A 16,699-nucleotide genomic window follows, 5' to 3' on the forward strand; every position below is an offset into this window, starting at 1 on the left:
CACACATAGATTGTATTAGGATATACTGTAACCTATTCAACATGTAAAGGACTGCTTGCCATCTGGGGGAGGGGGTAGAGGGAGGGAGGGGAAAAATCAGAACAGAAGTGAATGCAAGGGATAATGCTGTAAAAAATTACCCTGGTATGAGTTCTATCAATAAAAAGTTATTAAAAAAATAATGATAGAATTTTAATTAAAGGATGGTCATTTGACTTCTTTTAGACCAAAGACAATTGTGGAAGTAGATTCAAGGTTTATATGAACTTTTTTTTTAAATAATTTTTTATTGATAGAACGCATGCCAGGGTAATTTTTTACAGCATTATCCCTTGCATTCATTTCTGTTCCGATTTTTCCCCTCCCTCCCTCCACCCCTTCCCCCCAGATGGCAAGAGTCCTTTACATGTTGAATGGGTTGCAGTATATGCTGGATACAATATATGTGTGCAGAACCAAACAGTTTTCTTGTTGCACAGGGAGAATTGAATTCAGAAGGTATAAATAACCCGGGAGGAAAAACATAAATGCAAGCAGTTTATATTCATTTCCAGTGTTCTTTCTCTGGGTGTAGCTGCTTCTGTCCATCCTTGATCAATTGAAACTGAATTAGCTCTCTTTATCGAAGAGATCCACTTCCATCAGAATACATCCTCAAACAGGATCATTGTTGAGGTATATAATGATCTCCTGGTTCTGCTCATTTCACTCAGCATCAGTTCATGTAAGTCTCGCCAGTCCTCTCTGTATTCATCCTGCTGGTCGTTCCTTACAGAACAATAATATTCCATAACGTTCATATACCACAATTTACTCAACCATTCTCCAATTGATGGACATCCTTTCATTTTCCAGCTTCTAGCCACTACAAACAGGGCTGCCACAAACATTTTGGCACATACAGGTCCCTTTCCTTTCTTTAGTATCTCTTTGGGGTATAAGCCCAGTAGAAACACTGCTGGATCAAAGGGTATGCACAGCTTGATAACTTTTTGAGCATAGTTCCAAATTGCTCTCCAGAATGGCTGGATGTGTTCACAATTCCACCAACAATGTATCAGTGTCCCTGTTTTCCCACATCCCCTCCAACATTCCCCATTATCTTTCCCTGTCATTCTAGCCAATCTGACAGGTGTGTAGTGGTATCTCAGAGTTGTCTTAATTTGCATTTCTCTGATTAATAATGATTTGGAGCATATTTTCATATGTCTATAAATAGTTTCAATTTCTTCATCTGAGAATTGTCTGTTCATATCCTTTGACCATTTATCAATTGGAGAATGGTTTGATTTCTTATAGATTAGGATCAGCTCTCTATATATTTTGGAAATGAGGCCTTTATCAGAACCTTTGATTGTAAAAATGTTTTCCCAGTTTATTGTTTCCCTTCTAATCTTGTTTGCATTTGTTTTGTTTGTACAAAAACTTTTCAATTTGATATAATCAAAATTTTCTATGTTGTGGTCAATAGTGATCTCTAGTTCTTCTTTGGTCATAAATTCCTCCCTCTTCCACAGGTCTAACAGGTAAACTATCCTATGCTCTTCCAATTTATTTATAATCTCATTCTTTATGCCTAGGTCATGAACCCATTTTGACCTTATCTTGGTGTACGGTGTTAAGTGTGAGTCAATGCCTAGTTTCTGCCATACTGATTTCCAATTTTCCCAGCAATTTTTGTCAAATAATGCATTCTTATCCCAGAAACTGGTGTCTTTGGGTTTGTCAAACACTATATTATTAAAGTTATTGGCTGTTTTGTCCTTTGAACCTAACTTATTCCATTGATCAACTAGTCTATTTCTTAGCCAATACCAGATGGTTTTAGTAACTGCTGCTTTATAATATAATTTTAGATCTGGTATAGCTAGGCCACCTTCATTTGATTTTTTTTTCATTAATTCCCTTGAAATTCTTGACCTTTTGTTTTTCCATATGAACTTTGTTGTTATTTTTTCTAATTCATCAAAGTAGTTTTTTTGGGAGTCTGATTGGTATAGCGCTAAATAAGTAGATTAATTTAGGTAGTATTGTCATCTTTATTATATTTGCTCGCCCAATCCAAGAGCATTTAATATTTTTCCAGTTGGTTAGATCAGACTTAATTTGTGTGGAAAGTGTTTTGTAGTTTTGCTCATAAAGTTTCTGATTTTCCCTTGGCAGATAGATTCCTAAATATTTTATACAATCAGTAGTTACTTTAAATGGAATTTCTTTTTGTATCTCTAACTGTTGGGTTTTGTTAGTGATATATAAGAATGCTGATGACTTATGTGGGTTTATTTTATATCCTGCAACTTTGCTGAAGATTGTTTCTAATAACTTTTTGGTAGAATCTCTGGGGTTTTCTAAGTATACCATCATATCATCAGCAAAGAGTGATAATTTGGTTTCCTCATTGCCTATTCTTATTCCTTTAATCTCTTTCTCAACTCTTATTGCCAAAGCTAGCATTTCTAATACAATATTAAATAGTAACGGTGATAGTGGGCAACCTTGTTTTACTCCTGATCTTATTGGGAATGGTTGCAGTTTGTCCCCGTTACATATAATGCTTACTGCTGGTTTTAAATAGATGCTACTGATTATTTTAAGGAAAAGTCCATTTATTCCTACACTCTCAAGAGTTTTTAATAGGAATGGATGTTGAATTTTATCAAATGCTTTTTCTGCATCTATTGAGATGATCATATGGTTTTTGTTAATTTGATTATTAATATGGCCAATTATATTGACAGTTTTCCTAATATTGAACCAGCCCTGCATTCCTGGTATAAATCCTACTTGATCATGATGTATTATCCTGGGGATGATTTTCTGTAGTCTTTTTGCTAATATCTTATTTAAGATTTTAGCATCAATATTCATTAGGGAGATTGGTCTATAATTTTCTTTCTCTGTTTTCAACCTACCTGGTTTAGGTATCAGTACCATGTCTGTGTCATAAAAGGAGTTTGGTAGGATTCCTTCATTCCCTATTTTTTCAAATAGTTTATAAAGCATTGGGGCTAATTGTTCTTTGAATGTTTGGTAGAATTCACATGTAAATCCATCTGGTCCCGGGGATTTTTTTTTAGGGAGTTGATTAATAGCTTGTTCTATTTCTTTTTTCTGAAATGGGACTATTTAAGCAATTTACTTCCTCCTCTGATAATCTGGGAAGCCTATATTTTTGGAAGTAGTCATCCATTTCACTTAGGTTATCAAATTTATTGGCATAAAGTTGGGCAAAGTAACCCCTTATTATTTCTTTAATTTCCTCTTCATCAGTGGTAAGTTCTCCTTTTTCATTTTTAAGAATGCCAATTTGATTTCCCTCTCTCCTTTTTCTAATCAGATTTACCAAAGGTTTATCAATTTTATTGGTTTTTTCATAAAACCAACTCTTAGTTTTATTTATTAGTTCAATAGTTTTTTTTTTTTTTACTTTCTATATTATTAATTTCTCCTTTTAATTTTAGAATTTGAAGTTTAGTAATTGATTGGGGGTTTTTAATTTGGTCTTTTTCTAACTTTTTAAGTTCCAGGCCCAATTCATTGATCTTCTCTTTTTCTATTTTATTCAAGTAAGCCTCTAAGGATATAAAATTTCCCCTTATTACTGCTTTGGCTGCATCCCATAAATTTTGATATGATGTCTCATCGTTGTCATTATCTTGAGTGAAATTATTTTTTTTAATTTTTATTTTTTATTTAATGATTACTTTATATTAACAACATTATCCCTTGCACTCGTTTCTTTTCCGATTTTTTTTTCCCCTCCCTCCCTCCACCTCCTCCCCTAGATGGCAAGCAGTCCTTTATATGTTGGATATGTTGCAGTATATCCTAGATACAATATATGTTTGCAGAACCGAACAGTGTCTATAATTTGCTGTTTCATCTCAATAGATGCAGAAAAAGCATTTGATAAAATCCAACATCCATTCCTAATAAAAACACTTGAGAGCAAAGGAATAAATGGACTTTTCATTAAAATAGTCAGGAGCATATATTTAAAACCATCAGTAAGCATCATATGCAATGGAGAAAAACTGGAACCTTTCCCAGTAAGATCTGGAGTGAAGCAAGGTTGCCCTCTATCACCATTATTATTTAATATCGTATTAGAAACACTAGCCTCGGCAATAAGAGTCGAGAAAGATATTAAAGGAATTAGAGTAGGCAATGAAGAAACCAAACTATCACTCTTTGCAGATGATATGATGGTATACCTAGAGAACCCCAGAGATTCTACTAAAAAGCTATTAGAAATAATTCATAATTTTAGCAAAGTAGCTGGCTACAAAATAAATCCCCATAAATCCTCAGCATTTTTATACATCTCCAACAAAACTCAATAGCAAGAGATACAAAGAGAAATTCCATTCAGAATAACTGTTGATACCATAAAATATTTGGGAATCTATCTACCAAAGGAAAGTCAGGAATTATATGAGCAAAATTATAAAAAAGTCTCCACACAAATAAAGTCAGACTTAAATAATTGGAAAAATATTAAGTGCTCTTGGATTGGCTGAGCGAACATAATAAAGATGACAATACTCCCTAAACTAATCTATTTATTTAGTGCTATACCAATCAGACTTCCAAGAAAATATTTTAATGATCTAGAAAAAATAACAACAAAATTCATATGGAACAATAAAAAGTCGAGAATCTCAAGGGAATTAATGAAAAAAAAAATCAAATGAAGGTGGCCTAGCTGTACCTGATCTAAAATTATATTATAAAGCAGCAGTCACCAAAACCATTTGGTATTGGCTAAGAAATAGATTAGTGGATCAGTGGAAAAGGTTAGGTTCACAAGACAGAATAGTCAACTATAGCAATCTAGTGTTTGACAAACCCAAAGCCCCTAACTTCTGGGAAAAGAATTCATTATTTGATAAAAATTGCTGGGATAATTGGAAATTAGTATGGCAGAAATTAGGCATGGACGCACACTTAACACCATATACCAAGATAAGATCAAAATGGGTCCATGACCTAGGCATAAAGAACGAGATTATAAATAAATTAGAGGAACATAGAATAGTTTATCTCTCAGACTTGTGGAGGAGAAAGAAATTTGTGACCAAAGATGAACTAGAGACCATTACTGATCACAAAATAGAAAATTTTGATTACATCAAATTAAAAAGCCTTTGTACAAACAAAACTAATGCAAACAAAATTAGAAGGGAAGCAACAAATTGAGTGAAATTATTAATTGTGTCTATAATTTGCTGTTTCACCCAATCATTCTTTAAGATGAGATTATTTAGTTTCCAATTACTTTTTGGTCTATTTACACCTAACTTTTTGTTAAATGTAGTTTTTATTGTGTTGTGATCTGAAAAATAAGCATTTACTATTTCTGCCTTCCTGCATTTAATTTTGAGGTCTTTATGTCCTAATATATGGTCAATTTTTGTGTAGGTTCCATGAACTGCTGAGAAGAAAGTATACTCCCTTCTGTCACCATTCAGTTTTCTCCAGAGATCTATCATACCTAATTTTTCTAATATTCTATTTACCTCTTTAATTTCTTTCTTATTTGTTTTGTGATTTGATTTATCTAAATCTGAGAGTGCAAGATTGAAATCTCCCACTATTATAGTTTTGCTGTCTATTTCTTCTCGCAACTCTCTTAGCTTCTCTTTAAGGAAGTTAGATGCAATACCACTTGGTGCATATATGTTTAATACTGATATTGCTTCATTCTCTATAGTACCCTTAAGCAAGATATAGTTTCCTTCCTTATCTCTTTTAATTAGATCAATCTTTGCTTTTGCTTGATCTGAGATAAGGATGGCTACCCCTGCTATTTTGACTTCACCTGAAGCACAATAGATTCTGCTCCAGCCTTTTACCTTTAGTCTATATGTATCTCCCTGTTTTAAATGTGTTTCTTGTAAACAACAGATTGTAGGGTTCTGACTTTTGATCCAGTCTGCTATCCGCCTCCTCTTTATGGAAGAGTTCATCCCATTCACATTTGCGGTTAAAATAACCAATTCTGCATTTCCTGCCATCCTAATATCCCCAGATTATACTTTTCTTTTTCTTGCCCTCCTTCCCTTCTTCCCTATTAGTCCCACTAATGTCGCACAGCTCTCCCTCTTTAGTATCCCTCCCTCCTCCCTTGGAATCCCTTCCCCTTTCTTGTACCCTTCCCTTATTACTCTTTTTCCTTCTCCCTTTTCCTCTCCCACTTTTTAATGAAGTGAGAGAAGAATCTGTGTAAAACAAATATGTCAATTGTTTCCTCTTTGAGCCAACTCTGATGAGAGTAGGATTCACACAATGTTCCTCCCCCTCTCTAAGTTCCCTCATATATGATAGGTTTCCTCTGCCTCATTGTCGCATGTAGTTTCCCTCTTTTTATCTCCTTTCTTCCCTTTTTCTGGCACTATCCCCTTTCCATTTCTATTTCCCTTTTTTATGTTATATCGGTAAAATCAAATTATACATATCATTTTTATGTATATTCACAACAGAAATACAGTTCTCAAGAGTTCCTTTTACCTTTTTCTATTTCTCTTGATTTCTGTTGTTGAAGATCAAATTTTTTGTTTGTCTGTTTTTTTCCTTAGAAACAGATGGAATTCCTCTATTTCATTAAATATCCATCTTCTTCCGTGGAAAAAAATACTCAGCTTAGCTGGATAGTTTATTCTTGGCTGCATTCCATGTTCTTTTGCCTTTCGGAATATCTGATTCCAGGCCCTTCGATCCTTTAATGTTGAGGCAGCCAGATCTTGTGTGACCCTTATTGTGGCATCTCGGTATTTGAGCTGTTTTTTCCTGGCTGCTTGTAAAATTTTTTCTTTAGTCTGGAAATTCTGAAGTTTGGCCACAATATTCCTTGGAGTCTTTATTTTAGGGTCTTTTTCAGAAGGTGTTCGATGAATTCTTTCAAAGCCTATTTTCCCTTCTGGTTCTATTACTTCTGGGCAGTTCTCTTTGATGATTTCCTGTAAAATAGTATCTAGGCTCTTTTTTTCATCATAATTTTCGGGTAGTCCGATGATCCTCAGGTTATCTCTCCTAGATCTATTTTCCAGATCTGTTGTTTTTCCCAGTAAATATTTGACATTTTTTTTCCAATCTTTCATTTTTTTGGTTTTGCTTGACTGATTCTTGATGTCTCAATGAATCAGTCATTTCTATTTGTTCAGTTCTAATTTTTAGTGAGTTATTTTCTTCATTAGCTTTTTTTACTTCTTTTTGTATATGTCCAATTGAGTTGTTTTGCTCTATGGAATTTTTTTCCATTTCACTATTTTTTTTTTTTTTTTAGTGAGTCATTTTCTTTTTCCAATTCGCAAACTCTGTTTTTTTACCTTTTCCAATTCACATTTCAGGAAGTTGTTTTCTTTTTCCACTTTATCAAATTTTTCTTTTAATGAGTTATGTGCCTTTTCTGTACTCTTTTGCATAGCTTCTCTTTCCTTTCCCCATTTTCTTCTAGCTCTCTTTTAAGGTTTTGAATAGTCTCTTCTAGGAGAGCCTTTTGTATTGGAGACCAACAATCGTCTGGAGACTGTCTGCTATTAGTCTCTTCAGGGTTGAAAAGCTGTTCTCTTTCTGGGTAGAAACTATCAATCGTTCTTTTGATTTTTTTACTCATTTTGTTAAAGCCTGTAAGGTCTGCCTTCAGAGCCAGGAGGTTACCAGTTTCCTCTGCAGAGCAGTGAAAGGTATATGGACAGGGTAGCTGTCCTGCCAGCTGGCTACAAAAAGCAGCGAGGTACTGGAGTGCTCTGGGAAAGAGTTCCCCACCAGAAAGTAACTCAGGCCTGTAGGGCCGGGCTGGGAAAGTGCCTTTCAAAGAACCTCAGTTGTGTGAGATAACGACTGCCCTGGGGCTAGACACTTAGCAGTGAGAGTTTCACTGCCCCAAGCCAAACCCTGCCCTGGGGCTGTGGGTATTAGCAGCTGAGCAGTGAATGGATTTGCAGGGAGGGGAAGTGTCTGCTAGGGAAGCACAGTCAACTGGGGAGGTTCTATTGCCCCAGGCCGAGCCCCCCACACTGCGGATTAGAGGCTGCCCAGGCTGTGTCCCCCTGCCATGCAGATTAGTAACTGCCCCCGCAAAAGCCCCGAACTGCCGGATGTGGCCACAGGCCTGGGGTAAAGTCTGCCTGAGTCACTTCCGGGTTTGAGGGTTTACAGCCAGATCTTGTTAGGTTCTGGTGTTTTTTAGAGGACCCTCTGTTTTAGGCTTTAACTTCTCTGCCAGTTTACTGCTTTGTCATCAAGGCAGAGCAGTTAGCCTATAGCAGAGTGGTTCCTATAACTTCTCTAGCCACAGAGATCACCCCCGCCCCTGGTCTGCTCAGGACTCTAGTCTCTCACTGCCTGTGCTAGTCTGTTCCTGGCCCCTCAGGACAAACCTTTCCTGGTGACCTTCCGGATCGGCTGGTAAGTTGTAGTGCTTCTTATCTTCATGAATTTAAGCAGTGAAGAGTTATTTTTGAGGCTGGATTAAATATTTGGTTATGAGGGTAATGAGAGGAGCTTAGAGAGTCGTGTGTGCCTGCTTCACCATCTTGGCTCCGCCCCTATATGAACTTTTTAAAGAGAGTGTTCTTCAGGGTGCAATCAACTCTGATTGGTTAACAATTAATGAGAGAATAAATATTATAATGAGAAGCTGGACCTGAACTTTGATTATGCCATCTTTTATTTTTTATTAACTAAATATAAAATTTATAACATTATATATGTATATATAATATGATATAATATAAAAGCGAACTAAATACAAAATGAGAAAAAACAAAATAAAAAAAGACAGAAAAAGAAAATAAAAACAAAACATTGTCATGTGCCCAGCAGAACATCAGGAAGGTATCAAAATATATAATAATAAATTTTCATTTAAGGAAATCAAATGCAATAATAGAAGAAAGTATATTCATGAGTATACATCTTTGCTTTCTTGTAGATTATTATTTTGTTCTCTGCTGAGTGTTTTTATTTTATTCTTTTCTCTTCCTTTTCTCCCCCACCCTCAACTCCTCCTTATATAGTTAAGAAAGGATATATTTATGTATACATATAGAGACCTATACTTACACATAATAGATTTTTCCTATCCCTGCTGACTTTTTGCTTTAATTCTACTCTTTAACTTGTCCCTCACCCATGGATCCCTCTTTTGTCTTCTTTCCCCATCTTTTGCTTCTATGTCAGACCATCCTTCCTTCCTTATTTCTGTATAAATTTTGGAGAGTGCTATATCCTTCGTGGTATATATGTAATGTTGCCTATTTAACCCATTCTATGAGCCCTCCTTCCCCCTCTAATGCCTCTATGTCTATTCTTTCTCTGCACTTCATTGATATAACAAAATTACTATTTTTACCTTATTGTGCCCCCACCTTTCTTTTGAGCTATCCTATTGATTATGTCATTCTTAAACATATAGTATACATTTTCTAGGTTAAAAAACAATTTGTCCATGTTAAATTACTTGAAATTGATCTTTGATATTGACTCTTATAACTTATATTTTCTATTGAGTTTGGGTTTGGTTGATAGAAAATTCTAAAAATCTGCAAGTGCATTGAATGTGCACTCTTTTTCATTCAATATTATTGACAATTTTGCTGGATATGATAATTTTTGGCCTTAGGACTAATTATTTTGATTGCCAGTAGATATGGAGGACCTGCAGTTTTTTATTGTGGCTGCTGAAAAGTCCTGTACAATTCTAAATGTAACACCAGCATATTTGAATTTTTGTCTTGTGAAGTTTTCTCTTTGATTTGGGGTTTTGAAATTTGACAATAACATTTCTATGTGTTTTCCACAAAGAATTCATTGAGGATGGTAATCAAGGGATTTCTACTTTCTCCTCATGTTCTATCACTCCAAGACAATTTTCTTGGATTATTTCTTGCATTATTGTATCAGGGTTCTTTTTTTTGGTCACAACTTTGAGGTAGTCCAATTAATATTATATTTTTTCTTTTTGATCTGCTCTCCAGATCTGTTATTTTTTTCTTTTTCAGATGTTTCACATTCTGTTCTTTTTTCATTCTTTATAATAGGTTTTGTTATTTCTTAATCTCTCACATTTCACTGACTTCCAATTCTAATTTTCAAAGCATTATTTTCTTCTTTGAGGCTCTATATTCATTTTCTAGTTGGTTAATTTTTTTTCATAACCTCATTTTTCTTGGATAGTTTTTATTTTTATTTGTTTTTAGTTTTTCCTCAGTCTCCCATTTAATTTTAAAATTATTTTTGTATTCATATATAAATTCCTTCTGGGAGGGAGCCACTTAATGTTGCTCTTTGGGTAGAAGTTTTTTTTTTTTTTTCTTCAGTGTCCTCCTCAGAAGATTAATCCTGATCTTCTCTGTTCCCATAGTAAATTTCTATGGTTGAGTCTTTCTTCTTGGATAGTTCATTTTTTAAAAATAAAAAATATTAGTGAAAGCACTTCTCATTGTAGCATGGGGAGATGGTGCTTCTAGCTTCACTTTAGTTCTCCCCTGTGAGCCCCAAATTAGGAGCTCCTTTATCCTGTAAATGTCTACAGCCAGCAGCATCTGCTCACATGCCTCTGAACGCATTGGGTTCTTGTTCTTTCTTGTCTTTTTATGAAGTACAGCTGGGCCTGGCATTCTTAATCAGTTGAGGTCCACTCAGTGTTCTTGGATTCATTCCTAGAACTCCACTCACAATTTAGGAGATTAAAGGTGAAAATCCCTGTGGGGCCTGTTGAGTTTCTAGCCAAACCTAGCTAGCCCGAGAGGTCTCCATTTACTGTTTCTGTGGAGCTAGCCTGCAGTTGTTTGCACTTCACACTGGTAAATCCCTGGCCTCTGGTCTTTCTTCAGATCTTCTTGGGTTGTCCCAGGAGAACTCCTGTTCTGTCTCATTTTTCTTGATTTTTCTCATTATTCTATGATCATACTGAGGTTCAAATTTGTTCTTTATGTGTAAGAAATTTGGAAAACTTGCAATTTACTGACCTACTTTGCTATCTTCCCAGAATCCTCTTACCTGGTATTTCTTAACCAAAAGTAAAAAACAAAAACAAAAACAAAAACACCCCTCAACAACTTGATTGTGTTCACTAGACTGTACTTAGTGATACATATAAACTAATTTTTTTACATTTTTTAAAGAATGCAGATTTTTGATTTATACACAAAGTGTATAAGGAAGTTGGAAGAATTAAGGGTATTAGATCTGTGGAGAAGGAAGGAATTTGTGACCAAAGAAGAACTAGAGTACATTATGGAATGCAAAATGGGTTATTATGATTATATTAAGTTTTAAAAGTTTTTGTACAAGCAAAACCAATGCCAACAAGATTCGAAGGGAAATAATAAAATGGGGAAAAAAACTTTTACAGTCAAGGGTTCTGATAAAGGCCTCATTTCTAACATATTTAGAGAACGGAGTCAAATTTATAAGAATTCAAGCCATTTTCCAATTGATAAATGGTCAAAGGATATGAACCAACAATTTTTCAGATGAAGAAATTAAAACCATTTGTAGTCATATGAAAAAATGTTCTAAATCATTATTGATTAGATAAATACAAATTAAAACACCTCAAGTACCACCTCACACCTCTCAGATTGGCTAAAATGACAGGAAATGATTATGATGAATGTTGGAGGGGATGTGGGAAAACTGGGAAACTAATACATTGCTGGTAGAGTTATGAACTGATTCAACCATTCTACAGAGCAATTTGGAATTATGCCCAAAGGGCTATGAAACTGTGCATAACCTCTGATTTAGCTGTGTCTATACTGGTCCTGTATCTCAAAGAGATCATAAAAAAAGGGAAAAGAACCTGTGTGTACAAAAATATTTGCAGCAGCCCTTTTTGTAGTTGCAAGGAACAGGAAACTGAATGGCTCTCCATCTATTGGAGAATGGCTAAATAAATCACGATATATGAATATTATGGAATATTATTGTTCTATAATAAATGATAAGCATGATGATTTCAGAGAGGCCTGAAAAGAGTTACATGAATTAATGCTAAGTGAAATGAGTAGAACCAGGAGAACATTGTACACAGCAACAGCAATAGTATATGATGGTCAATTCTAGCTCTTTTTAACTACTTATATATTCTAAGACTTAAGCAAGGATAATTATGATTTCACCATAATGACAATAAAGAGTAGCATGATTTTTATTAAAAAATGGAATATTGATATATTGTTCATACCAGAGGCACTTACTGTGTAGAATTTAAATATAATCATATCTTTGTTGAAAACTTAAACCTCAGCATGCCTTGACTATTGACTGCAAAGAGTTGTCTCAGAAATCAAGTTTGTCATCTCCTGTTCCTTGGAGAAAAATAAGCAGAAAGCCTGAATGACAAAGTTTATTCCCTACTTCAAAGAGTACCCAACACTACAGAATAATATTTCACTGATCCACCTGCCAGCTGAGTTCCCTAAAACCTAATGAAAGGCAGCAGCTGTCAGAGCTATTGCAATGAGGTTTGCCTACCTAGTAGTATAAACTGGCAGAACAAAGCATTTTGCAGGGGGTGAAAATATCATTATTAATATATATACTTTGTTGTTGTTGTTATTTTTCTCATAGTGAGCTCCTTCCAAAGAGTTTATACTTACATTATCTCATAAAGTTCCATTTCCTGTCACTATGCCTTTGCAATGGCAGAATTCAGTCATTCCTTACCTTCATCTCTTGAATCTCTAGTTTCCTTTAAAACTCAGCTCAAATGCTAAGGCTTTTCTTGGTATCCTGAAATGCTAATTCTCCCCTCCCTCATTAATGACTTTGTACATATTTTGAACGTGTATTTCATATATTCACATATTATATATCTGTATGTATGTATACTCATATATATACTTTGTATACTTAAAAACCCTAAAATTTCAAGACTTGTCAAATTAACTATTATGTAATTTACCTATGTCATGAATAATTTAAGATTTCAAAGCTTTTAAATATAAAATCTAAATGTGCTTTATAGAATGTGAGCTTCTTGAAACCTAGAATTATTTTGGTTTTTCTTTGTTTCTCTGGAGCTTAGCACATAGTGGGCACTTCATAATACTTGTCAACTGATTGATTTCTGTTTTCAGCATTTTTGACAATTAAAAAGGGCCAGAAATTGTTCCATATCCATACAGAAGAAAAATGATGCTGAGCACTTAAGTAGTTTCTTGTAATGAGTAAACCAACACCCTTTCAATCAAATAAACCAAATTCTTTTTCTTTAAGATACTTCCTAACATTCTTCTTTCTATAAAACAATCATCTAACTCACAAAAATGCTTAATGCAGAATCATTAGACTAGGAATTGTTTTTAGTTTAATTTTTTAAAAACTAAACCTCCCTATCTCTCTCCAGTTGGAAGTTCAGGAACTACTCAAAAGCTTGATCTTCTTACTGACATGAATGCTTTTAGTTGCTCTGTTTCCAGCCTGACTGAATATATCTTTCCATACTCATCCTGGTGGATCCTTCCTACTAGGGGTTCATCACACTGGTCCCAAATTTACTGTAGTCACGCAATCAGCATAGCCCACTATAACTCAGACTGTATGTGTCTAAACCCTATCTTTGTAGCTATAACTTCGACCTTGACTGAGTAAAAGGCTCTCATGTCAGTCAACTCACATTTCCACTTCAGGGGCATCATTTTTTTTTTAATTGGAGAACATCCATTTTAATAGGTTCAATTATAGTGCAATGGTAGAGATTGCTCTTATTTACTTTGTTTTCAACACTTTGGCAAGAACTTCTCCACATAATAATGGGATTTTGGAGTGGGGCCACCTATCAAAAAATAGCTTCTGGAAAGCTGATCTCAGGAAAGTCTTGTTTTTATTGTGGAGTTTTCTTATATCTGAAAGACTAAATTGAGCAATAGCTTCTGGGTCATTCATTCACAGTATGGCTAATACGCATCAGGTACTGAACATTTACAAATATATATCATTGAAAGTCTTTCAATGATGTCTTAAATTCCACCAAATCCTTTTGGAAATGATCTTAGAAATTATAATGTCCAATTCTATGAAACAAAAAGAATTACAATTAATCATAATAATTAATTATACATCCAATATATAACATATAATAGAATGCTTTCTCAAGCAGATTGGCTTTAGAAGTCTCCCCAAAAGAAAGATTGGCATTTTTTATGGTGAGAGGGAAATCATCTCCCTATCCCTACACCTCACACACTTTTTAAATAAAAATTTTATCTGTGCCCCTTAGAATTTAAACTTGCACTACAAGTTCAGAGAATTGTTCTTGTTTTACCATAGTGTCTTGGCTGCACAGATTTATTGATATCAAGCAAAATGAGATTCAGTAGCTCTTTAATAATGGTGACTCATCCTACATAGTCCCAATATTATCAGATGGCTATATGGTAACAGAAAAGACAGTAATGATATATCGTCATTGAGAATGACCTTGAGGTTTAGCAAGAGACTTATAAGATGCTGCTGCTTCTAATGAGAGGCCCAGAAATGATTTTTTTTTTTTGGCATATACATTCTGACATTATTATTGTTATTATCATTTGCATTATATTTCTGATTACTCTTATTGCAAACAGATTGACCTCAACCTCAAAATATTGATTTGGTGTTCTTAATTCTATTCTAATAATCTGTAAAAATTGGAAATTTTGTTCAAGATTTATCAGGTGACTTTATGACCATTTTTCTTGGAATTGCCAAGTCAGGTCCAGAATCCAAGAAGCTGCTACACAGCTACTGCTGTTTCCCTGTTTAATTATAGCATTGTGTGAAAGGACTTACTGCAGCTTTTGTGAATAGCTACTCCCAAACACTTCAGCTAGGGAAGAAGGCATATAATCATCATCATCATCATTATTATTTCCCATTAGACATTTGCAGCTGAATATATTTTTAAAAGAGCCATTGGAATGGGAAAATTGAAACCCTTGCTGAGCTCTCTCCCTCAGCAATGATGCTATACCAAATAACAAACTCACAGCAAAAGATGACAAATTTAATGGGATTTTGTTTGTATTTCTAAGTTACGAGAGAAACTGATAAAAACCCAGGATCATTTGAAACTACTCAGTTGGGCAGGTGAAAGTGTAAAGACAGGCAGAAAGGGGCCCCTTTTGAAAAGTTTTGCTTATGAATCTTGGAATTTTATCTTGTATCTTGCAGTTCAATGATTACCCTTGTTTGGAGTATTATCTTGGTTGCTGAGATATATTGTTAGCAGGTCCAGTAACTCTTTAATCACTGTGATTTTTTCAAAGCTATTATTTGGTTATGGCTATCACAGAATCACATGAAATATCAGTTAGCTTTTCTCATTTCTTTCTTCTATAGTAGCAGAAATCAAGGACAGAGAGAAATGACTTAGCAAGGTCTTAGCAAGTATTTAGTAAATAAAAGACTAAACTTGAAACAAAGTTGGATTCTAAGTCTAAAAGAAGAATATTCTGCCTCCTGCTCCTATCACCACTTCCAAAGGAGCTTGCAAATTCATTTAGATTAGTGATACTGTTATTCCTTTACCTTAATGCTTAAAAATTCCACATTTCTTACATGATTTATCACTCAAATTATTCAAAATTAGTTGATTTGGGTAAAATTATGGTGAACAATCTTCTAAGTCAAAATGACTTTTCATTAGAAAATGTAGTTAGGACCAAAGGCAATCATTTTTAAATGCTTATCCCATTATAGGTTATAGCAGAATGATTCTATCCTAATCCAATATGACCAAGTCTTCTAGAATTGTGAATGAAATTCAAATCATTTCTAGCTATTACACCTCTCATTCAGACATTTCATCTCCAATTAATGCATTTAGTTTACTTTATCATTGCTTGCCATGGTGCAAGTACAGATACAATGAATTTCATGCTCATAATTTCTGTTTCTTTCATAATAATTGGACATGTTTTATCCTACCAACTTTTCAACATCATGGTTGGTTATTTTTGAACCTATGTGACCCACTGCATAATTCAAATCATATATATATATATATATATATACACACACACACACATGCTTCTTTGTCATTCTTATAAGAGTTATCCAACATTTCTTTTAGGCATCATTGGGATTTGGATAAATAGGCATTTTTAATTTTTGTAATAATCTATTTTGAGTATATAATTCTCTCCCTTTTTAGCAATTAAAATGAGAAAACTTTGGAGAATGCATGTCTAATGTTAATTAAAAAAAGGTTAAGTTATTTTGTCCATACAAAGTGGATTTGTGAAAGTCACATATTTACAGATCTTTCTTAATTGATTTTTTTCTTTAAATTTCAGATTGGGCTTCCCTATGATGCTTGTCTCCTGCACAATTGGGATGTGTTATCTGCTTGTTGCGCATGTAGCACTGGGCTGGAATTCCTAAATAATTTATCTTTTGAAGACCAGTAGGAATCTGATCAACCAACCAACATCAATTATATGAGGAAACCATTTGGAGATCTAAAAAGGGATTTAACAGATACACCATAAAAGCTTATGCAAATGACAAGCAGGCCCCATGTTACTTGATGTCTTTCTACTCTGTAACCCTTTAGGCAAAGATTGAGTGTAAAATAACTGATGGCCAAATAGCATATCATTTTATTGTGCCATCCCCATGGAAACAAATATACAAAGTGAATTAACTATCCCTTTTTCAGAACCAGCAACACAAGGGTATATATATATATATATATATATATATATAT

The 16,699-nt window shown here is 34.3% G+C and overlaps 1 protein-coding gene across 1 annotated transcript in view; it reads left to right on the top strand.

Annotated features, from left to right (window-relative positions):
* Nucleotides 1-16,660, top strand: part of OCA2 (OCA2 melanosomal transmembrane protein) — a 533,107-nt gene extending 516,447 nt beyond the window's left edge. Inside the window, exon 23 of the mRNA XM_051990569.1 lies at nucleotides 16,287-16,660. Within this exon, the coding sequence (XP_051846529.1) occupies nucleotides 16,287-16,374 (88 nt within the window). The 3' untranslated portion in view covers nucleotides 16,375-16,660. The remainder of the gene's footprint in view (nucleotides 1-16,286) is intronic.
* Nucleotides 16,661-16,699: the final 39 nt, after the last annotated feature.

This window comes from Antechinus flavipes, chromosome 3, assembly GCF_016432865.1.
Source record: "Antechinus flavipes isolate AdamAnt ecotype Samford, QLD, Australia chromosome 3, AdamAnt_v2, whole genome shotgun sequence".
Taxonomy (NCBI): domain Eukaryota; kingdom Metazoa; phylum Chordata; class Mammalia; order Dasyuromorphia; family Dasyuridae; genus Antechinus; species Antechinus flavipes.